The 27,673-nt window shown below is 37.9% G+C and overlaps 2 protein-coding genes across 2 annotated transcripts; both read left to right on the forward strand.

Annotated features, from left to right (window-relative positions):
- Positions 1-1,021: 1,021 nt before the first annotated feature.
- Positions 1,022-26,820, forward strand: IFRD1 (interferon related developmental regulator 1). The gene is made up of 12 exons (XM_054495096.2): positions 1,022-1,604; positions 6,549-6,653; positions 6,788-6,872; positions 7,701-7,825; positions 9,639-9,796; positions 12,607-12,657; positions 12,742-12,920; positions 13,011-13,119; positions 18,684-18,818; positions 22,866-22,994; positions 23,414-23,509; positions 26,059-26,820. The coding sequence occupies exons 1-12, from the start codon at positions 1,511-1,513 to the stop codon at positions 26,146-26,148; spliced, it is 1,356 nt and encodes a 451-aa protein (XP_054351071.1). The 5' UTR covers positions 1,022-1,510; the 3' UTR covers positions 26,149-26,820.
- LOC129040492 (uncharacterized) lies at positions 1,309-4,407 on the forward strand. Its single transcript, XM_055019518.2, has one exon. The coding sequence runs from the start codon at positions 1,309-1,311 to the stop codon at positions 1,465-1,467; it is 159 nt and encodes a 52-aa protein (XP_054875493.1). The 3' UTR covers positions 1,468-4,407.
- Positions 26,821-27,673: the final 853 nt, after the last annotated feature.

The following is a 27,673-nucleotide window of genomic DNA, read 5'->3' on the forward strand; positions in this document are numbered from 1 at the left end:
CAGGCATGAACTGAGGTCACATGTGATCACAGAATAGGACAGGAATTTAAGAGTGTTATTTTAAAACTAATTGCTTTGCGGGTGGAGGGGGGGTGGTGCATCAAAGAGAAAAAAGACTATGTATGAATTTCAGTTTTGAAATTTAACATATGGGAGGATAATAAATAGTACAGCGAACAAAGGGAAGACAGGAAGAAGTAAATGTAGTATTTGTTTCAGAGATGTTGGGTTGAGGCACAAGTGGAACATTCTGGTGGAAATGTGCTACAGGCAATTGAAAATAGAAGAATAGAGCTCAGCTGAGAGGTGGAGTGGCGGATGACTCACCTACATTGAGGTGAGTCAGGGACTTTGATCTGTCATAAGCATAGTATATGCACCTAATAACAGGCTCTAAATACTTGACAAATGTCCTAACAAGGAAGGCAGAGATCCAGGAGTGCCTTGAGAAAAAAGGCAGCACTGCGATTATTGATCTGTATAACTTGTGTTTGTTTTACCAGCTGTGAAGTTCTCAGAACTGGCAGGTAGTATTGTCAAGGGACACATTCTTGTGTAGAAACCCACAACGCTGAATCGCCATATATTCCTAGTCTAGAATCTGAGATACACACGAACTCCACAACTAAGTAGACGAAAGCATCCCTTTTTTGGGGGGGTGGTGGGGGGCACATAACCCTGAACCACGGTCCAATTACAGGTACAGTACTGATGATGGCTTAAGTAGTTCATGGAACTAGTTAAAACTAAAACCATGGAAATGTTACCCAGGAGAGGTAAGGCTGTGTGCCTGGCAGGTGCCGCAGGGAAGTAGGGGAAAGGTTAAGGAGAACACCAGCCTCCGGAGAAAGAGAAGCAAAGGTGATTGCATAGCTGCCAGCTGGAAGCCGACTCTCGTCATAGGGCATACTCGCCCCAGTGTGCATCGCCGGTGCCTACCTCACCCAGTTCCAAGGCGGGGGCCGCGCCGAGGCAGGGGTGGAGTTACCAGGAGAAAAGCAAGTGGGCAGAAAAGCCCGTTGGGAAGAGAGGGCTGGGAGGAGGCCCCGGCCCCAGCCTTACTACGTTTCCCAGAATTCAGTGAGGCCACGAAGACAGGCTCCCTGGGCGCGGACGGAAGACTGGCCACATGGGATTTGTAGGCAGGATCCGCGCCCCGCCCGACGGAGGATTCCAGTGGGGAGGTGTGCAGGGATTGGCTGGGGAGCGCTCAAGCCCCGCCCACAGGGTGACGTCAGGTGGCGGTCTTGCTACTTAAGGCGTCGTGGCCTCCCCTGCCCCGCCTTAGCTCCCGCGCTAGAGAGAAACATGTATCGTTTTCGATCACAGCTTTTCACGGGGATTTCTGCTGTCGCCACCGCCCACTCTTACCCCCGACGCTTCTCGCCTCTGTTGTTAGCCGAAGACTCGCCTCTCAGCCGCCCGCCGCACAGACGCACGAGTAAAAAGTGCAGCTCCATCGGCTGATCCTCGCTAAGCTCCGACTCTGGGCGGCACCGGGCGTCCCACGATGCCGAAGAACAAGAAGCGGAACACTCCCCACCGCGGTGGCAGTGCTGGCGGCGGCGGGTCAGGAGCAGCCGCAGCGACGGCGGCGACAGCAGGTGAGGGGTATCCCCGCCGCCGGCATCCCGGTTGCCGGCCAGGCTGGCGAGTCTCCCATTCTTGGGCACGGTGGGAGTTGTAGTTCTTTCTCTGATGTACACATTTGCGTTTCCAAGGTGCGTGGTTTGGCTACTGAACTACAATTCCCAGCGTACCCTGGGCGCTGCTCCTCGCGCGATTTAGATCTGGCGTGCGAACCGGACTCTTGGGCACCGGCTGTGGGGGCGGGGAGGAACAGGTCCTTGGGCCTGAGAGTGTGTCGGGACAGGGGCTGACCGGGAGCTGGGCGGGAAAGGAACCATTGTCAGAGTTCCTTTCTCGGCGGAGATCTCGCCCGATCTGTTCCCGACCACGGGTGGGGAAGAACGGGGAGTTGAGTCCGTGGCGTCACTGGCCGCCTTTGACACCCCGGCTCCAACATGGGGCTCCTGGGATGCCAAACGTCCGGCGGGTTTGGACGGGCTCTTGCGTCACGCGGCCTGGGCCTTGCGCCGTGGGCCCGGGGTGACGCAGAGGCGCCGGGGAAGCTTTCCGTCTCGCATGTCCCCCTGGCCAGGCGGAGGCGTCGGAGGCGGGAGGATCACTTTCTCCCCCCTAGGTTGTGCTCCTTCCCCTAACTGGCACCTGGAGAAGCCCTGAACCTCTAGCACCTCTGCGACCACCCGAGGCGACCTCCTGCTCACGGGGGAAAGAAACGCGTTCTCCTTTGTGCTGCATTCTATATGTTCTCTGCAGTGAGCCCCAGAGAGGCAGGGTGGTGAGGAGCTTAGGTTGCAGTTGGCTAAAATTTGAGGTTATTGTGCCCTCGCTACGAAGTTGAAACTTTTCCTGGGTGGGATGGGTAGGTGCTTAACTGAATTTATGGTTTTCTACTTATTATATGGTTAAGAAAAAGGATTCCAATTGGAATTGGAAGGCCCTTCTAGGAGAGACCCCAATAAACACAAATCGAGTATTAAATAACCTGGGTAATATTTTATTTAGAAATTTAAACAGGAGTTAAATATTGGAGTATTCTCCGACGTTATCACACTGGAACTATTAGCCATTAGGTATTTTTGGACACAGTTGTCCCTCTGCCACGGCTGCCACTCAGAATGATATGCCTTTGTTCACAAGAAAAGTAAATATGGGGTTATGTTGTTAAAGGTTATTGGAAACTGGCATTTAAAAAAGCTCAAAAGCTCGTGATCATGTATTAAACATTTAATAATTGACCATAGGGAGGGATTCTTAAAACAGCAATTTTTTACATTTTTTAGGTGCCTCTTTATTTTGAATGCTCTCCATGTTGATGAAATTCATTCTTTATCAAGATGTAAAATATGTAATTAGTTTATTGTGGCCTCTGGTTGCTCTATGTGAATTGAGGATACTTTTTTTTTTTTAAGGGAAAGAGGGAGTCTGGCTCTGTCGCCCAGGCTGGAGTGCAGTGTGGTGTGATCATAGCTCACTTCAACCTCTTAACTCCTGGGCTCAAGCAATTCTCCCTCCTCAGCCTCCTGTAGCTACGACTACAGGCATGTGACACCATTCCTGGCTACTTTTTACATTTTTTGTAGAGACAAGGTCTATGTTGGCCAGGCTGGTCACGAGCCCCTCGTCCCCAGGGATCTTCCTGCCTCAGCCTCCCACAATGCTGGGACGGTGCCTGGTCTGAGGATATTTCTTACCACTGTGTTTCAGCTTTTCCTCATCTGAATCAAACATTTGAATTCTTTCTAGAAGATATTTATTTTATTCTTTTACCCTTTTGTTGATGAAATGGAAAAGTTTGAAAGCTAAAGTTTGAAAGTTATAATGATGTTAGTAATGGCCTACATCACGCACCAACCTTTATTCCCATCTAAAGTTTCTGGTCAAGCCTCCTTCCCTCTTTGTGCTTGTAGTACCTATACAGGCCTCTGGTGGCTGTACGGGGATTGCCTTTTAAATTTTGCCTCAGGGCTCATTTGTGACCTTTCATCAGCTTTATTGCTGCTACCTTTTCACTATTTTAGTAGAAAAGATCCATTTCACCACTGAATTTTAGCATATGTAAACAAGTGGAAAATAATTCTTTGATTAATTTGTAGCACAATACATGCTTTGAATATCTTTGGAAGTGTGTGCTAGAACTTGTTAACTGTGGTTACCTCTCAGAAGTGGAGCTGGGGAAAGGTATGGGGGTGAGATTTACTTTTTAAAACTTTAACTTGGTCCCATGTGAATGTTTTACTTGTTTAATAAACAATGAATAAATAATAGTTAAGTAGAAGAGATGGAAAATTACACAAACTTTTGCTTACTTACAAGCCACTTACCTAACTGGTATTTTTAAACGACATCTAAAAGAAATGGGATTCAAATGAGGTCTCCACTATGTAACCAAATTGTCATTACTACTTTAATGAGTTTTCCATTTAAACTCTTTATTTTTTATGTTAGTGGAGAGTTTTAGGAAGCTAATAAAATTGACTTCTTTTATACAGGTATGTCGTAGCACTTAATTTAGAGAATATTTTCAAGAAAGAACAAAACCTTGTTAGTAAGCCCTCTAGAAATAAGTACTTTATGTGCCTAGAGTGCCATCTCTTTCATGGTACTTAGGATCACAGTGTGGGTGAGTTTGACCTAAATATCAGGCATTCATACAGGGTTCTTTTTCTTGATATATATATATGTGTATTTTTTTTCTTTCCCTCGAATCTTAGAAATCATTAATACTGATGAGTTAAGGGAGCAGAGTAAGAGCTGCATAGGAGGAATACTCTTAGAAATAGGCTATGAAAAAGAAAAACTGTGAATTGACTTGTGAATAAACGTTAATAAAATTAATCAGATGACACTCGTCTATTGCCGTGACTTCAGTCATAAAAACAAGGAAGATAGATCCAGAAATAGAGTGTGATGTCATAGGTCTTTGTTTATTCCTGTCCTAAGCACTCCAAGAAATTTTGAGATTTTGGCTTCATTACTTAATCTTTATGCTTTACTACTTTGTCACCACGCAAGCAAATCTGAAGGCCACTTGCTTGCTGTGTTAATTTAAAAATCTGCTAAATTCTCTGTTTTGATTTTAAAAAAGACAACTCCGTTAAAAAAAAAAAATCCAACCCAACAGTAACAGGCTTAAATTTGGAGCATTAAAAAAAAAACCGTTAAGGTGGTGACATTTGAACATACGAACTTTGATTTTACTGAAAGGGAATTAGGTTCAGAGGTTAATCAGGTGACTCACGGTCACTTTTGGGGCAGAATTTGGGACTTAATTTAACTCAGTGCTGAATTGTAGTTTATGACTTGGCAGTCCTTTTATTGATACAAAATCCCTAAGTGACTGTGTGTTTATTCCTGAAGTTAATGAAGTTTAAAGAAAGATTCTAGTTTTTAAAAAGAAGATTTTATTTTTTTAGTAACAGCATTGGTACTTTTTTTTTTTTTTGAGACAGAGTTTTACTCTCGTTGCGCAGGCAGGGAGTGCAGTAATGCTATCTCAGCTCACTTCAGTCTGTGCCACCTGGGTTCAAGCAATTCTCTGCCTCAGCCTCCCAATTAGTTGGGGTTACAGGCGCCTGCCACCAGGCCCAGCTAATTTTTGTATTTTTGGTAGAGACTGGGTTTCGCCATGTTGGCCAGGCTGGTCTCCAACTCCTGACCTCAGGTGATCTGCCAGCCTCAGCCTCCCAAAGTGCTGGGATTATATGTGTGAGCCACCGCGCCCGGCCAGCATTGGTACTTTTAAACTCTTGCACATTGTAGAAACTTTCCCTTAAAGGTAGTTTATCTGATAGGCTTTTATATTATATCAAATACCAAAACTTCTACTTTAAGCCTTTTTTGTCTTCTCTCACTTCAAGTTGTCTTTAAAACTACCCTGCCTTAACTCCTTAATTCCCCTTAACATAAGACATGTGTAACCCAAAAACCCATTCACAAGTTCATGTTTGCTAAGTCCAGCCATTCTCATTGGAAAATATATTTGTCTTATTCTTATGATTATCTATGATACAACACTATTTCTGGATCTGTTTTCATTGTCTTCATGATTTGAAATCATGGTCTAGACATAATTATTTCATCTTCATATCAGTTTTTTTTTTTTTTTTGAGACAAGGTCTTGGTCTGTCACCCAGGCTGGAGTGCAGTGGCACTATCTTGGCTCACTGCAACGTCTGCCTCCCAGGCTCAAGCGATTCTTCTGCTTCAGCCTCCCGAGTAGCTGGGACTACAGGCGCGCACCACTACACTGGGCTAATTTTTGTATTCTTAGTAGAGACGGGGTTTCGCCATGTTGGCCAGGCAGGTCTCAAATTCCTGACCTCAGGTGATCTGCCCGCCTCAGCCTCCCAAAGTGCTAGGATTACAGGCGGGAGCCACCGCGCCCACCTTTGTATCAGTTTTTGTGTCGTAAAAAATGAGTGCCTCGGCTGGGCGCAGTGGCTCACACCTGTAATCTCAGCACTTTGGGAGGCCGAAGTGGGTGGATCACGAGGTCAGGAGTTCGAGACCAGCCTGACCAACAAGGTGAAACCCTGTCTCTACTAAAAATACACAAAAAATTTGTCAGGCGCGGTGGTGTGCGCCTGTAATCCCAGCTACTCAGGAGGCTGAGGCAGGAGAATTGCTTGAACCCAGGAGGTGGAGGTTGCAGTGAGCCAAGATTGTGCCACTGCACTGCAGCCAGGGCAACGGGGAGGCTCTGTCTCAAAAAAAAAAAAGAATGCCTCCTGTTAGAGGACTGATGCATATAGTTGATGTATCATTGTTGCTTTGAAATACATATTAAGTGAACTTAGTTTAAGAATATTTAAGTATGTTCACTTGTGATAAAATCTCTTTTTATAAAATGAGTTTGTGGTTTTATTACTGGATTTCTCTTAAGTAAACTTAAAAATTCCAAAGTTAAATGTTTAGGTATATGGCAATAAAATAATTTACCTCTTTCCTCTTTTACCTAATAGGTGGCCAGCATCGAAATGTTCAGCCTTTTAGTGATGAAGATGCATCAATTGAAACAATGAGCCATTGCAGTGGTTATAGCGATCCTTCCAGTTTTGCTGAAGATGGTATGAGTTTTAAATTTAAATTTGCAACTCTAGATAAAATGTTTCAGGTGGAGGAATTCTTGCAGCTAAAGTACACTATTACTCCCTGTTTTTTTTCTTTTAAATTACGATGGCTGTTTTATATTATTTCTTAGGACCAGAAGTCCTTGATGAGGAAGGAACTCAAGAAGACCTAGAGTACAAGTTGAAGGGATTAATTGACCTAACCCTGGATAAGAGGTAGGCAATACTGGAAACTCCATTCTGTGTGATTCCAGACTTGATCTTAGTCAAAAGCTGAGAGAAGTGATTATTCTGTGTGATTCTAATCAGCTACCTTACATGTATATAATTTGTGCGGCTCTCAGATAATAGCAATATATTTTTCCTAAAGGTTAATTTGTTTACTTTGGATGTTTCTTATTCCGTTGGACTTTAATGTGGGTAGTAACATGCCATTAGAATTTAGATTGAGTCAGATTAGTCATTGTTCTAGCATAATAGCACATACATAGCTGTATTTGATTATAATAGAAATGAATTTGTTGAATTAAAAGTTAATCTTCAACTAGAAATGATAACGAAACCTTGCTTTTAAGCTGCTTGTCCACTAATGTTATGATATGAAAAAATGTCAAAGCTAGATGTTTTTCTTCACTATAGCTTCAGAACTGACCTTAATAGAATTAAAAAGCCCTGAAGATGCAATTCTAGCACTTTTATCGTTTTAAAAAAAGTGTAAATTTACTTAAATATGTAATCTAGGAAAACAATACATTATAACTATACTTGTACATTCAAACGATAAAATATTATGTAGGCATTTAAAGTTGTGGCTATCAAACCAAGAAAAATGCCATGATATAAAGCAGCCTTAAGTGTTTTGTGTAATAAGGTGAGTCACAGATGGAAATTAAATTATATTATTGACAAACGGTTAGAGCTTGATGAGAATTAGATTTAACAAATCTATACATAGATAAAGTTTAGAAGGAAATAAGATTTAAAAAAGTTATTTATTGTATACTCCAACTGGATCTTCTTTCTCTTACATTGGGTGTTAAATAGTGCGAAGACAAGGCAAGCAGCTCTTGAAGGTATTAAAAATGCACTGGCTTCAAAAATGCTGTATGAATTTATTCTGGAAAGAAGAATGACTTTAACTGATAGCATTGAACGCTGCCTGAAAAAAGGTAATGCCCTTATTTTTGAGTCACAGACGTAGAACTAATAAGGAGTGTGTTATCTTCTTTTCAGTAACATTTAGTAATAGCACTGGAACACTGGCCCACTCTTAAAATATTCTAATAGTCAAGGAGTGCACCATCTTGTTATGGCTCAAAATGAGACTTGTTAGAACTTTGTTTTTGTTTTACGTAAACCAAAAAAAATAGCTTGAAACTAAGAAGGATTAGGGTAGATTGTTGTCATCCTTTTTTGTATCAGAAGAGGTGATGGTCATTCTCTTGTTATACCAGAAAAGCTTGAAAGTATGTGTCAGACATCTAGCTCATTTTCCCTTGCACTTATATAAAACATTGATTGTACCTGTAAATTACATCATTTTCAGGATATCCCTTGGAATACTTGAATTCTAGAACTTTGTAATAGAATTTCTGGAATTCAAATTGTTACAGTGATAGAACTTTTAAGACCAAAGAGAGATCTTAAAGATAATTTTATCAGACCTTAAAGTCCAGTGTTACCAGGCTTACTAGATTTAGGAACCACCAAATTTAAAAAGACTTGTGACTCGGCATGGTGGTTCACATCTGTAATTGTGGCACTTTGGGAGACCGAGGTGGGAGGATTGCTGGAAGCCAGGAGTTGGAGACCACCTGGGCAACAAAGCAATACTTGATTTCTATTATAACAAACAAAACAAAACGAGATTTGGTGTCTGCCAACTTATTCAGCCAAGTAAGAACATTATGAAAATAATTATCCTCCACTATCATTATTTTATTAGCAAAATATTGTAGCACCAAAAATGTAGAAATGCACTTTTAAAAAATTGAATGAACTAAGCTTTATATCCTTATTTTTCTCATTTTACCTGAGAGTAAAAATTTTGTTGTAAGTGAAACCTTTGATCAAATTCACCTCTTCCATTGAATAGAATAAAGAAAGGCCTAGGAAAACTGAGGTGGGTCTAAGCTGATATATCTTGTTATTGGTATAGTTGATAGCAGACCCAACTTTTTAAAGATAACACAATGGCTCTATTAAAGGTGTTTTACTTTCAAACTATATGCTATAATGGTTGTTGGACTAGATGACCTTTAAATATTCCATTTTAGTTTGCATATTTTTTACATTTTTAATTTATCAGGTAATAATTTAAGCTCAGTATTTGCCCCACACTTGTGGTGTATACAGTTCTCAAGAGTTAATTTATATGTACCTTTATATAAATGTATTTTTTGCACCGCTGCATTCCAGCTTGGGCGACAGAGTGAGACCCTGTCTCAAAAAAAAATAAAATAAAAAAAGTTAATAAATGTATTTTTTATGGTTTTAAAGAGTTATTTTTAATCCTGTATTTATTTAAAAAAATGTTGGTGGGGAAACCCTGAAGGGTTGCCTGATGGACTGTGTACATCTGAAATGCTTAGGAGATTAATTCAAGGGCAATTTGAGCACTGTTTATATGAGTACATTAAGGAGTTTGAAGACAGAAATTGGCTTGAAACACATTTAGTTGAACTGTTAAAATAATCCCTTAAGATAGATACCAATCTCCATTTTACAGATGAGGAATTCTATTTAGAGAATAAGAGTAATTAATCGATGATCATTTGGCTAATAAGTGGGATCTAGGATTTGAGTGAGATCTGTTTCTATAGTTTGAGCTCTTTAGCCTAAGTTTGTAACTTACATCAAAGCCTGGAGCATGGGGTTTCAAAAATGGTAAATGCTATTTTGTCATTGATCAAATTTGGGAAATAACTGTCTTAGTAAGATACTGAAAAGACTATCGTGATTGCATCTTGGCTGCTTTTATAGGTAAGAGTGATGAGCAACGTGCAGCCGCAGCATTAGCATCTGTTCTTTGTATTCAGCTGGGCCCTGGAATTGAAAGTGAAGAGATTTTGAAAACTCTTGGACCAGTCCTAAAGAAAATCATTTGTGATGGGTCAGCTAGTATCCAGGCTAGGCAAACTGTAAGTATAAGATATTTACATTTATAGATCTGTCTATTAATGACACCCAGACGTGGTGCGCCTGTAGTACTGTACCGGCTACTCAAGAGGCTGAGGCAAGAGAGAGGATCTTGTAAGTCCAGGAGTTCGAGGCAGCGGTGAGCTATAATCATGCCACTGAACTGTAGCCTGGGAGACAAAGCCACGCACTGTATTTTAACAACAACAAAAAAAGATAATTCTATATTTATGGATTTGGGTAGACATAGGAAACTCTGAAATTCTAACTTGTGAAAGTCTTCTAATTTTGGGGTTTGAGAAAGCTTTCATTCTCTAATTGTTGGATGTTTACCTCTTGTAACACTTGACTTTAGATTTTAGGTTTTGGGGGTTTTATTTTTTCTTTTTGGTGCGGTAATAAGTGATATAAGTGATCATATGGAGATGTTTTACTGTGTCACAGAAAACAGAAGACACTGAGGTGGTCTTAGTGGATTTGGAAAAGTAACGTGATCCTAAGCTGTTTTTTTAAACAAGTGAATCAGTTTAAGCTTGAAACATTTTAATACTTTTAATATTGATTATCCAAATCAGCTTCCTTGTTAGTATTACTTAAGGTAAGTAACATTAATCTTTGTCTAAGTAGCTTGGTAAACATTTATTTCTTCTTCTTATCATCACCACCCAATGCAAATTGGCAGGAACCCCAGGCCTCCATTGCAGCTCGGCCTACCTCTAGGTTCTCTCCATATGGCAGCCAGGGTAGCTAGGTGACAGACTTAGCCAGAGCACATCACTTTTGCATCTAGTTCCTTGGCTTACCAGCCACCTGGAGGCTGGGAATAGTCTAGCTGTTTGCCCTGGAGGCAAAGAAATTGGAGTTTGGCAACTTCATAGTAATCTCCGTGCCCTCCAGTAGTTAGTAATTCTGAAGTATTTAATTAGCCTTTGCTACTTAACTTTTTCTTTTCTTCTCTTTGGGTGAATATGTGCAGCTTTTAAATCATGTGGAACTATGGGTATAATTTCGTACTAGAATGACAGAAAACACTCTGCTGGGTAGATTTTTGGAGCAGTCACTTAATTTTGATTGTATGTAAGTTTTTTGGTCATTTAAAGACATTTTTTTTCCATACTTCCGAGTTGCTGTGAATTTTTAAAAAACCTCAGCCTCCCCGTTTAGCAGATGGAATCCATATTAAATTGAGGCAGTCCTAGGGTTTTTTTTTTTTTTTTTTTGACAGGGTCTCACTCTGTTACCCAGGCTGGAGTACAGTAGCATAATCATGGCTCACTGCAGCCTCCACCTCCTGGGCTCGGTTATCCTCCTGCCTTAGCCTCCTGAGTAGCTGGGACTATAGGCCTGTGCCACCATGTCTGGCTCACTTTTAATATTTTGTAGAGATGGGTCTTGCTGTATTGCCCAGGCTGGCCTTGAGCTCCTGGGCTCAAGTGATCCTCCTGCCTTGGTCTCTCAAAAGTGTTGAGATTATGGGTGTGAGCCACCGCACCCAGCCAGTCCTAGTTTTTTAATTGGCTGTTTTTCTTAGAGTCATCAAAAGGAACGATGTAGCCTTGCTTCTGCTGCTTGCTTAGCAGAAGGGATTATGGATTGAAAATTTCCTTTAATGCTTAGGCTACTTTTAGATTTTAACAGTGTCCAATTTTTACTAGGATGATAAAATGAAAATAAAGTAGTGATACCAAGCAGATTAATATCACAGATATCCTCATAGTACTGGAACAGAACTGGCTAAAACCTGGGCCTGATACCAATGGTGACTTTAAAGACTTAAAGCTTTAATAATGCCTAGAACAACATGAGGGAATTTTAGTGACAAAATGTGGAGAAAGGGGAAGTGGAGAATAATAAAATCTCTGATTACAAATTCTATTTTTATATGGATTAATTTGTTAGAACAAATGTTCTGAGAATTGAAGGCTTGTGTTTATGTTGCAAGTAGATGGCTTGTGTAAGTGTTGTGTTCTCAGTATGTTTTATTCGATAAGCTTTACCTTTGTAATCATATAGTATACTCACTTTTGTTTAGCCCTTCCCCTCCCCAAACAAAAGGCAATTATACGATTCCCAGCCTCTTTTCAGCATAATCCAGAATAAGTGAAATCTGAGTTAATGGGATTAATTAATTAATTAGGTGGTAAGTTTGAAGACAATTATTTACATTTTATGAAATTTCTGCTCCTGTGTGCTTATTTCTTGGAAGCTGATTTCTTTTAGAAGTTTTCATAGTAGAGTCTTCATAAGAACAAAAGAGTATAGTTTTAACAGCTTAAAAACCAATGGAATTGTAATGTGTTTTAAAGGCTTTTTGATAGAGGGTAGGCTTCTTTATCTCATATGTCTAAGCTTTCTATCTTTGAATTACAGTTGAAGTTTAATGATCTAGTAAGCACCTGTAAAGCATACAGAAAGGAAACAAGGGGATAGTTCACCCTTTCAGAATGCTTTACTGACATAGATTCATAAAAATAATTCAATAATTTAAATAATAGATTATGGAACTGCAATTGTTTGAGAAATTATGTAATTCTTTTGCATGCTTTTGATTTTATGGATCAATAAAAGAAGACTGAAGAGGAACAGAATCACTTTGTTAAAGTCATGCTGTGAATTTAGTAGCAGAGCTTGAGCTGAAACGCACTTCCTTTGATCTTAGTTCAATATTCTTTCTCTCCTCACCTCTTTTATATATAATGCTTGGGACCTAATATATTATGCTGCTGAGAACATTTTCATGTTGAATTATAAAAGCAGGAAGATGTAGAATTAATAAGAAAATCATTAATGTCTATATATATTTTTTTTTTAGTGTGCAACTTGCTTTGGTGTTTGCTGTTTTATTGCCACAGATGACATTACTGTAAGTAAAAAACCTTTGATTCTAGTTATCTGCAGTTATTTCTAATTTAAGATGGTTATCTTACTTCATATTCTTATGCATTAGGAACTATACTCAACTCTGGAATGTTTGGAAAATATCTTCACTAAATCCTATCTCAAAGAGAAAGACACTACTGTTATTTGCAGCACCCCTAATACAGTGCTTCATATCAGCTCTCTTCTTGCATGGACACTACTGCTGACCATATGCCCAATCAATGAAGTGAAGAAAAAGCTTGAGATGTATGTATTTTTAGTTTCATATTTTATAAAAGCAACATTTAGTGGACATAATTGGTTGTATTCACATAGTAATGACTAACTATTTTTTAGGCATTTCCATAAGCTTCCAAGCCTCCTCTCTTGTGATGATGTAAACATGAGAATAGCTGCTGGTGAATCTTTGGCACTTCTGTTTGAATTGGCCAGAGGAATAGAGAGTGTAAGTATCTAACTGGCAGAGGAAAAAGCTTGTGTCACAAGGCCCATTGTTCCATCATTACCTTGCAATTGAGAATTGGGCAATAACTTTGGAACATGGCCAGCTTGAGAACCCAGTGATTTATTTCCCTACTTCTTGGCAGTGGTGGTATAATACTTTAGAGAGCAGAAACCAGTAGGGGTTGGTACAGCAATGTGTGACTGTGGTTCATGATACTTAATTTTTGCTATCTATAGAAGTGAAGTTTAGGGATCCTCATGGAGAGAGTTTTGTCTAGTATAATCTTTATGAAACTGCTTGGATTTCTCAGATACCCAGTACATCAAGCTAATGAAGGCATGTGATGCTTCATAATTAATATCAAACAAATGAATAAAATATTAAGTCAGCATAGGTTTGGGATGAGATGGGTTCAGTAACTTCTCTAAGCCAAAGATGGAAATAAACACTCTCATTAGACTAGGACATGTGCTTTGCAGTTACCCATTCACTTGTCCACTCACGGATGTTAGTTACCGTGGCTTGGCTCTCGAAGGGATTTGAGTTTGTGATAGTTTGATCAGTCGACCCAATTTGCTTTGTACCTGTTTTTGGTTTAGCACTTACCGTCTTATGTTCCAGGAAATCCTTTATTTTGGGCAAACTCGGTCATTTGGTAACCCTAATTTGTCATCTCTATTTTAAGGAATGCGTCAAATCTTACCATTGGAAGGGAGAATGTATTCTTAAGATATGTGATTCAGATACTGTGCTGATATTTAGAAATGAGGAGCAGGTTTGACTGCCTTCACATTGAATCTGTGAAGGATCCAATAAGAAAACTCAAATATATGGGAAATGGGTGACTAAATAGTAGATATCATTGCCAACCTTGAATTACTTACTAGATGCTTTTTAATTTAAGGAGAAAGAATATATTTTCATTCTGAAACTTTTTTGCATTTAAAGAAGTTATTTAACAGTGAACAGTTCCAAACAGGATTAATACAGTTCTGCCATGTATAGTCATTCATATTCCATTCTAGGCCTGTATTGAAGAAAGTTTACAGTCTTAAAATTTTTATGTGTGAAGTGGCTCTCTCCAACTCCCCTACACTCCTTTTGTTTGAGGGATAGTAGGTAGGAATGGAAAGTAAGTTAATGTTGTCAGTAGCTAATAATTCTCCTTATGTAAGAAATTGGACTCAAATTTAACAATCAATTTAATTTTATTGAGCTAGTTAATAGCTTCTTAACCTCAACGCATGGAAACCAGATGTCCCAATTTTTAATCTTACATTCCTCTACTGGCCAGAAATGGCAGTTTCTTTTCTTTTTTTTCCTTGGAAATGCATTTTTAAAATGCAGTCATAATGCAGTTTAAATTATACATGTTGAATTTGTTTAAGTTTGTATAAACATATATAGATACATGCATACATACATATATATGTATATATACACACCCCCCCCACATATCTTTTCTCCAACTTAATAAATTACACAGGATAGCCAGGAGAACTCATCTAGACATATTTCATTTGACTTGAATTTTTATCCAAGGACAAAAATGAACTGGGTTACAAAACAGAACCTAGTGTTTTTATTTGCTTTTTTTTTTTTTTTTTTAATTTTTTATATGTGGGTGCTGGTTGGGGGATAGTTATAGGGTGTTCAATAATTAAATCCAGGGCATTAGTGAAATACATAGACAGATTTAAAATAGGGTTCATACAGCAAATGAGTTTTGAATTATTCAAGGCTTTTTGCTAACTTACTTTCTGATGTTATTAACTTTGAAATCTAGTGATGTGATGAATTCTGCCTGAGAGACTTAGAAAAAAAACTTACGAAGAGCTAACTTTTAGGTTGAATTTTAATGAATGAGTTGGTTAAATAATAATAATAAACTGTGTTCAAAGTTGAAATTAGTAATTATTACTCTTTTATGAGAGTTCTAGGTTAATGGATGTTTGCCATATAACCAATTAGATAATAGTAGACTCTGGAGCTGTTCTGCCTACCTTCAGATCTCTTTCTCTCTTACTAGTTGGATAATATTGGGCAACTTCTCTATGCCTCAGTGTCCTTATCATTAAAATGGATAAATTATTAGTCACAACCTCATAGAGTTTTTGAGAACACATGATAGGTACAGTGTAAGTGTTAGCTGTTACTTGGAATGTTGGTTGAATTGAGTATTGCGTTTGGCAGTAGTCTACTAGTGGCCTTTTAGGAACTGTAGAGTAACTTAATATAAGACATTATTTGGTGGGCAGAATTAAGATCTTGGGAGCCATTGCTGGTGCAATCCCCACTTGGGAAAATTTAACAAAATATAGTTAGACCTTTTCCAGGTCTCACCCATTCCATTCCCCAGCTGAGTGGACAGGGGAAGTGCTACAGCACAGCGTGAAAAAAGATAATCAAAGACCAAATATACTCCTTGGAGCCAAATCTGAAATCACCTAGATTTTATACTTCAGAAGCAGCAACTTAGCATTCTTCTTGTTTTTTTGCCCTTGTTTGTATAATAACTGACCCTGTGTAAAAATATCTCCATACCTTGACAAAGATATTCTGCCTTGATTATCAGGAATTGAAATAAATAAGTCTTTTTAAAGACAGGGTCTCACTCTGTTGCCCAGGCTGGAGTGCAGTGGCAAGATCATACCTCACTGCAGCCTCAGAGTACTGGCCTCAAGCAATCCTCCCTCCTCCTTCCAAAGTGTTGGGATTATAGATACAGAGCCACTGCATCTGGCCTCAAGTTTTATTTTAATATTAGGCTTTTGTATGATTTTTATTTCTTAATACTTAGCTATCCAAGACCCAGCTTATTTTGTTTATAATGAGTGTTCCAGTGACTTGTGTATAGAAATAATAGTTTGGGGAATGGTTAGTTTTTGTGACCTTAAGCATCTCACCCTGTCTGCCTAAACTTTTCTGAAAATTTTCTTTGGTTTCATTTCATCCTAATTCCATTCAACTTTTGAAACCATTTAATTGGTAACTGTTATTTTGCTATGAAATAATTATCTTCAGCTGACCAGTTTGTTGTATTTATATTGTGTTAGATTCTGTTGTATTTATATTCTGTTAGATTCAAACAGGCTGTTCATAACAGTAAGATCTATAACTTAATGGATGTTTATGTCCTGTGTTTTATATATTTCTAATAGTTCATTTCCCTATAAAAAACCTATGAGATGTGGGTGGTAATAACTGTTACATAAGAGGAGCCTGAGACAGATTGCTAATGTAGTTCTGTCTGAGGTTGTATAGATCTACATGGGGGGTGCTTGTGATTCAAACCTAGATGTTCTGACTGCAAAACCTATGTCTTAAATATGATATTAAACTGCCTCATACAGTTGTGATTGCTGCACAGATTTTTTTTAAAAATGTGAGTTCTATATACCTCCAAGTCTAGAATATTGATAAAATAGTTAATGCTTCAGAATTTATTGGGGAATTTATTGTCTTTTTAATGCTTACAACCATTGTTTGAAAGGTTGGGTATTATCTTTTTTTCAGATGATAAGATAGATTTATAATTTATAGAACTTGGTGTGGAGAGTAGTAGATTTGTGATTCTGATCTAGGACTTTTGACCTTGTTGTGTAGTAATGACTGCTGGTTTTTTTTATTATTATAAGAGTATATTAAGATATTTATTTATTTCTCTGGGAGCTCATTTCTTATTTGTCCCAGAGTGGTACAGCTCTATTATATAATTATCCTGAACTCCTATTAATAGGCTTTTAGAAGCTGTTTATGGACTGTTTTTTGTTACGTGTTAGATTTTATTTTCTTCCTTCCTTTTTTTGTGTTTTTAATGACTCTATAGAGTCTTTTTTCTAAAATACTTAGCATTTAATTTTTCAAGTTTTAATAGGATATTGAATTTGGTGATTCACAAACTAAACTTGATTGGGTTTTATCCATTGCTAAGATTATATTACAGTGGAGTTTTTCAATCTCAGCACACACTGTTGATATTTTGGGCTGGATTATATTTTGTTATTGTAGGGGTGGGGCCTGTCTTGTGCATTGAAAGATACTTTGCAGCATCCTTGGCTTCTCCTCACTAGGTGCCGATAGCACCCCCTTCTCCTAGTTGTGACAACCAAAAATGTCTCAGACATAGTCAAATGTTCAATGGGAGGTAAGATCATCCCCAGTTGATAATCACTGGCAGTGATTCTCACTTCTTAGAACAAATTAAAATAATGTATAGAATTTTCTTAAATTTTGATTTATTCTTCTATACAAATTAAAAAACCCTTTACATATACATATATACACACATATATATATTTAAAATACTGTAAAAGAACAAGTAGCCAATAAAATGAGTAGGAGACTGCTAGTCCCTGAAATGTACTTGTTTTTTTTTTTTTTTTTTTACTTGTTTTTTATAAATAAAATTATTCCCATCTTGTTATGATGCAATCTGATTCATTGGAATTTAAACACAGTTTGGTCTATTTTAATACCCACTTTGCATCTTATTAATAATGGGTGTTGTCTCTAACTTAGATATAGGAGGTTGAATTGGAACATTTGAAGAAAACATTTGTTGGAATAGTTAAGAATATGTAATTGGAAATATGACAAGAAGATATTTATGTACTTAAAAGCTAGAATATCTGTCACATTAATTTCAAGCTTATTTTCCACCAGTGTAATAATCCTTTTCATTTTAGACATTAAAAGAAACCAAGAAGGCCTAGAAGAGCTGTTATTTTAATATAATAAGTTAAATGATTCTTAACCTCTAATACAATAAATGTTAAACATGTATGAATAAACTAGAACTGGAGATTGCCCATCTCCTGGTTTCTTAGTAAAAAGTGTCTGTTCTAGTTTTGATCAGCTAAATAAGTTTGACTCATTTTTTAGTTTTTAGTGTGGTTGTAAAATGGAGTTAGGAAATAAAAACACCACAAATAAAGAGACTTCTTAAATGCATAGCCACGTTAACTGTGACAAGGAAGCCCATAATCTGCTTAAGGTCACAGCAAATTTCAATACATTTTTCGGCTGTCCCCCAAAAGGGATTAAAACTTGTTCTTGCCTTAAATAATTTAATCACCTGAATTATGTGCTTTATTGCTTATTTGAAATATGGCAGTAAATTAGAAAGTAGGTGCTTTAAAAGCACTACTAGTAGCTTTATGCCTTTGGGATAAGAATAATTGGAAGTCTGTGAATGTTTGGTTTGGGGACTGGGGAGCCAAGGGTAGAAGCTATATTGGTATATCTGTCTCTCACTGAACTTTGAAATCCCAGTAATGTCTTACGTATGGTGGGAACACAAGAAATATTTGTTGGATGCGTTTACTTGGAAGGGAAGTGTTAATTGTTTTGCTGTAGTACATCATCTTGTAGTCAGCATTTCTGGGTTCGATTTTTGCATGAAAATATGTGTTTATGTGTGCCTAGTCCCTAAATACCATGAAGATTTACATTGCCTTATGCAACTGGATATTTTCCAAAGGTAGACTGTTCTTTGTTAGCTCTATATGAGGTCAGAAAAGAAAAACAATAATAAAGGAAACAAAATTACTTTTCTTGACCAGGACTTTTTTTATGAAGACATGGAGTCCTTGACGCAGATGCTTAGGGCCTTGGCAACAGATGGAAATAAACACCGGGCCAAAGTAGACAAGAGAAAGCAGCGGTCAGTTTTCAGAGATGTCCTGAGGGCAGTGGAGGTAGGCTTCTTAAATGCTGTAATAGCTTCTCATTTTGAAATTGGATCGTTTCAGACTAAACTTGACAATTGGACCATTTTGTTGATTGAATTTCACCTTTGAAAATAATTTCTCATTTTACGACCTAGCAGGTCTTTAACAATATAAGTGAAGACTTTTTTTATTTTATTTTTCAAACAAAGGAAAATTAATGCTGGTGTATAAAGATACTTTAGTTTTTTTTCTTTTAAATAAAAAGACCCATAGTGATAGAAATGTCTTTGACCTTGGCATTTTTGTCATCATTTAAACCATGGTGCTTATCATATACATTCTTAGTGTACAGTGTTTTTTGTGAATTTAATAAGTTATTGCCTACCCCTTAGACTCCAACCCAGCTTGATTGTCATTTATTTATTTATTTGACATGGAGTCTCGCTGTGTTGCCCAGGCTGGAGTGCAGTGGCACGATCTCGGCTCACTGCAACCTCCACCTCCTGGGTTCAAGTAATTCTTTGCCTCAGCCTCCTGAGTAGCTGGGATTACAGGTGTCCACCACGAGGCCTGGCTAATTTTTTGTATTTTTAGTAGAGACAGGGTTTCACCATCTTGGCCAGGCTGGTCTTGAACTCCTGACCTCGTGATCCACCTGCATCGGCCTTCCAAAGTGCTGGGATTACAGGCGTGAGCCACCGTGCCAGAGATCTTCGTGATCTTTCTAGGAAAGCTGGAGGCTAAAAACCGAAATAACAAAACCCAGCATTTTAACAAGGCCACTTAAAATCATTATCTGATGCTTGAATTTCTTCTGTAATCCTCAAACCTGTTTCAATCTATATGGCAAATAAATTGGTTTAGAATGCATGGCTAAAATGAACTATAGGACAAAAGATATCTCACTGGAGAAAACTGAAAACTTTAATAATTGTTTTTGGTCGGCCAGGTAAATATTTCTTGGATTTGAAGGGTGTGTTTCTTAGATTATTGCTATCTGATACAGCAGTTATTTTAAGAATATCATCAAAATGTCATTCAACTTGATGTGTGTGTGAAAATTTAAAATGAGAATTTAAACTGGAGATGGTGAGACCCCACCCCAGATCTAGTTTTAATATGTTCCAGTGAATTCTTATATGTACCCTACTTTCTTAATTTTAATCTATTTTTAGAAAAGTAAAATCTAGGATACAAATTAGATCCTTTGGGATCTAAATACTTTTGGTTAATGCTGACTCTTATCACATTATAGTAGTATTTTATATTTACTCTGGATTTTATAGTCTAAAAAACAAAAAAACCCCTAACTAGAGCAAATATCAATATTAAGAATTAAAAATTAGTCTTATAATTAGTGTGGCAGTATCTCTAAAGTAAGCCATTTTCTTTAAGTAACTATAAACTATTCCTATATTTAGATTTTTTTTTGAGTTACTGTAGTCTCCAAAGATATAATGACATGTCCTAGATTTTCTGGATGGACCTGATTTCAAGTTTTCTGCCCTGATGGATCCCCTTTGAGTAGTAGATTGTAAGGGTCTCTACTGGCCCTCAAACCGGGCCAGCCATAGCACTCAGTACTGATTATTCAGAGGAAGACACAAGTGACATTTCAGCTTACGCCAGTATTAACAGCCCCTTGTTGTGTATTCCTCAGGCACTGTTAAATGGAAGCCATTCCTATCCCACAGTGATCTACCCGCCCACCTTCTTTTCTTCATCTCAGGATCTCCCTTGTCCCTCCAGCCTCTGCTTCAGTGCATGTGCCAGAGAAAGGCCTGTTCTCAGGGCTTTGCTAGGAGTTGTTTCTCTTTTTTTTTCACTGGAACCTGGCTTTTTCTGGAGCACCCAGCTTCTCAGATGGGTCTTTTAAATGAAGGTTGCTCAACTGCCACAAAGGATATGTAAACATCTTAGGTGTGGTAGTGGCTGCCACACCATTTCTTTTTATTTAAAACCTTTCTTGAGGCTCATAGATTCCTCAAATCAGCAAGCACTTAATGTTTTAGGTGTTTTGCTATGCAGTTTTCTTATTTCATTATACCTCTTAAGCAATAGAATAGTCTCCTTTTGAAGGAGAAATGGGGACCAAGGAATAAAGAATAGTTAAGTAGCAGAGCTGAAATTTGAACCCACTGTTCTGTGCTCTTTGAGCATGGCCAAATCCTATATACAGATAGGTCAAGTGAGAGAGTAACATTTCACTTAGGTCTGTCTATTAGGTCCTTGGTGACCTTTATAAGAGCAGCTTCAGTGGAGTGATGAGGGAAAAGCCACATTGAAGTGGATTGAAAAGTGAGAAGTGATTAAGTGAAGATGGTATGCCTTGACTATTTTAAAAACCTTGGCTGTAATGGGAAGGGGAAGAGAGTTGATAGCTGGAATGTAGTGCCAGATTGCGGGAAGGTTTGTTGTTTTGTTTTGTTCTGGATACTAGAGACAGTTTATGGAGAAGGAACCCGTGGAGAAAGGAGCATCTGAAAATGTTGTCTGTTCCTTAATATCTATGAGGCATTGGTTCCGGGATCCCCCTCAGATACCAAAATTTGAGTATTCAAGTCCCTGATATAAAATGGCATAGTATTTGCATATAACCTATGCACGTATACTTTAAATCATCTGTAGATTACTTATAATACCTAATACAATGTAAGTGCTATGTAAATAGTTGTTATACTTTATTGTTTAGGGCATAGTGGAAAGAAAGAGTAGTCTATACATGTTCAGTATAGTTGCAATTTTTTTCTGAATATTTTCAGTCCATGGTTGGTTGAATCCGTGATGCAGAACCAACCAGATATGGAGGATTGACTATATATGTAAAAGATTGGGATTAACCTTGAGTTGTGGAGGGACAGAGGTTTGTCTGTTACCAACAGGAAAGAGGATAATAGGTAAGGATGCTGATGACTTTATAGAGGGTTGGTGGGAAATAGTTCTTTCCTGGTGCCTTAATGTTTTCTGAAATAAAGAAGATTGAAATAACTCTACTGTTATTTATTTATTTATTTATTTTTGAGCTGCTGTTACGCACCAGACGGTCACTGTGTTTGCCTCACATGCATGTCCTCTTTTACACCTCTAATAACCCTCATTCAGTATAGGTAAAGATGGCCCCATTTTACGGGCAAGGGAACAGACTCAACAAGTTTAAGTTACTTGATGAAATCACAAGCCCGCAAGTTGCATGTCCGTATTAAGTCTAGGGTTGACGGTTTTTTCTATTACATTATATACTTTGTCTGCTGAGTGAGAAGGGGCTGAGGTAGATGTCTGGAAGGCAGGTGGAGTGGTTTTGTCCTTCAAGTTCCACCTCCTTTCTCCTCTCCCTGTGGCAGTCAGCTCCTCCCTTCCTGGTTACTCTGACATACTTATGATTTGCCAAAGAATTAAGTAGCCAGTTTTCTTCTTGACAAGTTCTGCCACTATTCCAGCTGACTTTTATCCATCTGACTTTTATTTCCGTGTCATTTGGGCTGCACTCCCATGGTTACACCTTTGAAATGGTCTTCTGACAGAATTGTTTCATCACTAAAATCTTAGATTCTAGTGTTACCTCTTATTTTCTTACAAACCTAGCCTGAGACCTCTTGGAGCCCTCTGGTTGCTGGACCTTTCCTTTTTGCTTGGTCAGTTAACCCTATTTACCCTCACTTCCTTCCCTGGATCCCTACTGCCCATCATTTCACCCCCTGCTTGTGCTGTCATTTTGTTTTCCTGACTGTTCTGCAACTTTCTTCCCTCTCCCATCCTAGGCCATTAAAAACACCTGACTTTTTTTACGTTTCTTGAGAGCTGTTGAAATTTAAAGGTATTCTCAACAATGTGGTTTTTGCCTTAATTGTTGCTGAAACTCAGTTGTGCCTTCAAGTTTATCAAAACTAGACCAATTCTACACCCTCACATACAGGATAGCAATAGTTTGTCCACATCTCAGGTATGGCAGTATCAGTTTAAGCCATATTGTTCATATATCGCAGCATGTATATGACCGTTTAGAAATTGTGTTTACATAAGATCCCTCTGGGCCATTTTAGTGCCTGTGGTAATTTTGGTTCTTCCATTGGTTAGGAACGGGATTTTCCAACAGAAACCATTAAATTTGGTCCTGAACGCATGTATATTGATTGCTGGGTAAAAAAACACACCTATGACACCTTTAAGGAGGTTCTTGGATCAGGGATGCAGTACCACTTGCAGGTAAGTGTCATCCTTTCTACGTATTTGCTTTTAAAGTAGGGAGCAGTCTTGAATATAGCTCACTTAATTGGCTTTTGAAATTAATTAGGTATCCAGAGTGCTTCCACATGTTAGAAAACAGTAAACTTGTTTTTGAAAGTAGACTTGAATAAATCTGAAGCTGTTCCTTTTTTTTTCTTTGTATTGTTAAAGTCGGGTGGACGGTTACTGATGTCTGTATGAAAGCAAATAGCTTGACATAGCTTTCTTGGATTCAAGGCATTGAAAACAATTTGCTCTTCTATTGAGAAACAGAAAATAAGTGATCTAAGTTTATCTGTAGGTTCCACATAACTTCTGTTAATCAGAGTCACTCTGTCTAGTGAAAAAGAACTATAATGTTTAATACTGAGCTGTACCACCTTTTTCTTTCACATAAGTCAAATGAATTCCTTCGAAATGTATTTGAACTTGGACCCCCAGTGATGCTTGATGCTGCAGCGCTTAAAACGATGAAGATTTCTCGTTTTGAAAGGGTAGGTTTTGTTTTTATTTTTAATAAAACTAAGTGCGCCAAAGCTTTGATTCTGTCTGGTGTCAGCAACTTAGTGTGTCTACCTATATGTGGAGTTTGTTTTTCATGATGCTTCACATAGAATAGCTGTACTAAAGATACAGAAAGCATTTAGAGTGTGGGGGGTGCGTATGTGTATATATATATATATGTCAGCCTGGGTGACAAGAGTGGGACCTTGTCTCAAAAACAAAACAGAGAAAAGAATATTGCTGCTTGTTTGCCCATTAGGTATATTTCTTTCATTTTATGAAACATATTTTGACAACACGTTAAAATTTAATATGTACGTATATATTTTATGTATAATTCTATCTTAATATAGGAATGATGTTCATTATTTGTTTCTTTTTATTCTATGGAGTTTTTATGTTTAAGAATAAGTATTTACATAGTCCTTTTGTATCAGATAATAGCCTGCTAAGTGAAGTACCAGACTCATTTTACAAATGAGGAAACTTAAGAGAGTTAAATAGTAATTAATATCATTTTTACTTAACATCTCTTTCTTTTTTTTTTTTTTTTTTTTTTGAGATGGAATCTTGCTCTGTCGCTCAGACTGGAGTGCAGTGGTGCAATCTCGGCTCACTGCAACCTCTGCCTCCCAGGTTCAAGTGATTCTCCTGCTTCAGCCTCCTGAATAGCTGAGATTACAGGTGTGCACTACCACACCTGGCTAATTTTTGTATTTTTAGTAGAGACAGGGTTTTGCCATGTTGGCCAGGCTAGTCTCGAACTCCTGACCTCAGGTGATCCACCCACTTTGGCCTCCCAAAGTGCTGGGATTACGGGCATGAGCCACCACGACCAGCCTACATTTCAAAAATCCTTAATTTATGTATTTTTTTGTGTGCTGAGATGAAATTCATATAACAGACTATTTTAAAGTATACAGTTCAGTGGCACTTATTACATTCATGATGTTGTACAACTCTAGTTCCAAAACATTATCACCTCAAAAGAAAACCTTCTCTTCATTAGCAGTCACTTCCCTTGCGCTACCCCCCGCCACTGGCAACCACTAATCTGCTCTCTGTCTCTGGATTTACTTTTTCTGGAGATTTCATATAAATGGAGTTATATAGCATGCAACCTTTTGTGTCTGGCTTTTTTCATTTAGCATAATGCTTTGGAGGTTCATTCATGTTGTAGCATGAATCAGAGAGCTTTATTCTTTTTTGTGGCAGAATAATATTCCATTGTATGGATATATATCACATTTTGTTTATCCATTTTAACAGTTGATGGACATTTGGGCTGTTTGCATCTTTTGGCCATTGTGAATAGTGTTACTCTGAACATTCACATACAAAATTTTTTTGAAAGGCTCTTTGCAATTTTAGGAGGTAATTACCTAGGAGTGGAATTGTGCTGGGTCAGATGATAGTTTTACATTTAACTTTCTCAGAAACCACCAAACTCTTTTCCATAGCTGCTGCACCAGTTTACATTCCCATCAGCAGTATAGAAAGGTTCCAGTTTCTCCACATCCTCACTAATAATTATTTTAATTATAGCCATTCTGGTGGGTGTGAAGTGTTTAATTACATTTTATAGAACCTGGATATTTTATCAGTTTTATATCCACATAATTGTTTCTTGTACGGCATTTTAAGTTTTTAAGAAACATTAATATTTTTACGTACTTTTCTCTTACGAATAATTTTTTTGAAGAAATCCCCTGCATAATGTATTGCCAAATTACCTTCCAAAGTTACTCTAATATTGGAGACAATATTTAAATTGTCTCCAGCAATGAATGAACGCATGTAGCTGTTGCACAAAGATTTGACACCATTGAGTTTTATAATTTAAATAATTTGTTTATTTAATTGGTATTAAAATGGCACTTCATCACTTTTTTCCTTGTTTTAATTGACAGCCAAGTAGGACTATTTTCCACATTAGTCATAATTTGTCTTTTCTTGGATGAAATTAAATGTTGATGTCCATTTTTCACTGTTGGTTTTTGAAATTGTCTTATTTTCTTGGCGTTTTACAATTTGATTAGTACTTTTCTTAATATGGAATAGCCATTAACTCTTTATTTATTTATTTTTGAAACGGAGTCTCGTTCTGTTGCCCAGGCTGGAGTGCAGTGGCGTGATCTCGGCTCACTGCAACCGCTGCCTCAGGTTCAAACGATTCTCCTGCCTCAGCCTCCCGAGTAGCTGGGACTACAGGCATGTGCCACCATGCCCGGCTAATTTTTTGTATTTTTAGTAGAGACGGGGTTTCACCGTGTTAGCCAGGATGGTCTCAATCTCCTGACCTCGTGATTCGCCCACCTCGGCCTCCCAGAGTGCTGGGATTACAGGTGTGAGCCACCTTGCCTGGCCCCCGTTAACTCTTTGTTTTTCTCCTTCATTCTTTGTGTGTGTTTTGTAAACATTTAAATGTTTATAGGGTCAAATTAGTTCATTTCTTTTCTTTGTGACTTTTACCCTTTCTCTGTCTTGTAAGAATATCTTAAGTCTTACTGATGCACGTTTTTCCTTTTCTTCATTTCAGCATTTATATAACTCTGCAGCCTTCAAAGCTCGAACCAAAGCTAGAAGCAAATGTCGAGATAAGAGAGCAGATGTTGGAGAATTCTTCTAGATTTTCAGAACTTGAAGACTATTTTCTAATTTCTATTTTTTTTTCTATTTCAATGTATTTAAACTCTAGACACAGTTTTTATCTTGGATTAACTTAGATAACTTTTGTAGCAGTGGTTATATTGCTTATAATTTAATGTACAGTATTGAAACTGGTGAGTTCTGATTATTAAATATTCTCTGTAAATCAGTAAACATGTATAAAGTATTTGTAATGTTTGGTCATAATTTATTTATGAAGACAGCAAAAGACTTTGATTTCATGATGGGGAAAACAATTAGCCAAAGTTTAATTTCTTACACTGTGGTTGTCAAGAATACTGATTTACTATAATGATATATACATACAAGATATTTAACTTAATATCTTAGACAAGAGTTCTAGATACAATTTTGGGATCTTGTTCCCCTGGAAAAGCTGCTGTATTTTTAATTTTTAATGGAATGTAGCTTTTAAAATCCTGTCACTGGCATCAACAAAAGGAATTATACCATGAGACCTTATAGCTGTACTTAAAAGCCACTCAGTTCAGCTATTGGGAGTTCATGATGAATTAGCATATGCCAGAAAGGTTGCTAACCTTAACCTCTGAGAGCAGTAGCACTGATTTTATCTGCTGTATGAGACTTTGTGCATTTTACTTTGAAATAAAGATTTCTTTCCACACTGAAAGTGCTTCTCTTCTAATAGAAGAAACATTATTTATGGCTTTGAGGTACAGAGTCCAAAATGACTAGGCCAGGTGGGCAGGGAGACAAAGCTTTATGTGTTTATTTGCAAACATTAAAGTAGATGAAAAGAATGTAGCAATACATAATTGGGATTAAGGTTTCTGACTTTCAAGAATATTTCTGCTTGGCAACATGCAGTGTGGCGCATGCCTATAATCAGCACTCTGGGGAGGCTGAGGCGGGAGGATGGCATGAGCCCAGTTTGAGACAAGCCTGGGCAACATAGCGAGACCCTGTCTCTACCAGAAATTTAAAAAATGAGTGTGGTGGTGAGTGCTTGTACTCTTTATCTAGTTGGGTGCTGAGGCAAGAGGATAACTTGAGCCCAGGAGGTCAAAGCTGCAGTGAGCCACGATTGTGCCACTCCAGCCTGGGTGACGAGTGAGACCTTGTCTCAAAAGCAAAACAAAAAGAATATTGCTGCTTGTTTGCCCATGAGGTATATTTCTTTCATATTATGAAAAGCATTTTGACAACACGTTAACATTTAATAAACTTTAGATTAAAATATATAGTGTAAGCAACATGCCATTTCAAATCCGTAGACTTGTTTCTTTGATACTCTTGCTCTAGGTCGCAGTGAGGGGTAGGGAAGCATATACACTGTAGGGAGAAGTATCAAAATCATTTAAGGTCTTTTTTCCAAACTAGTGTTCCCCTCCCACATCCCAACAACTCTTGGAAGTCTGGTGCTCCTTCTAGGTGAAAATCATTTGCTGGCTTATGGAGTCACTGTAGCTGAGTCCCATCCCCCAGTTATAGTGCAGTGGAAAACAGGTTTAGAATCTAGAACT

The sequence above is a fragment of the Pongo pygmaeus genome, chromosome 6 (assembly GCF_028885625.2).
Source record: "Pongo pygmaeus isolate AG05252 chromosome 6, NHGRI_mPonPyg2-v2.0_pri, whole genome shotgun sequence".
Lineage (NCBI taxonomy): Eukaryota > Metazoa > Chordata > Mammalia > Primates > Hominidae > Pongo > Pongo pygmaeus.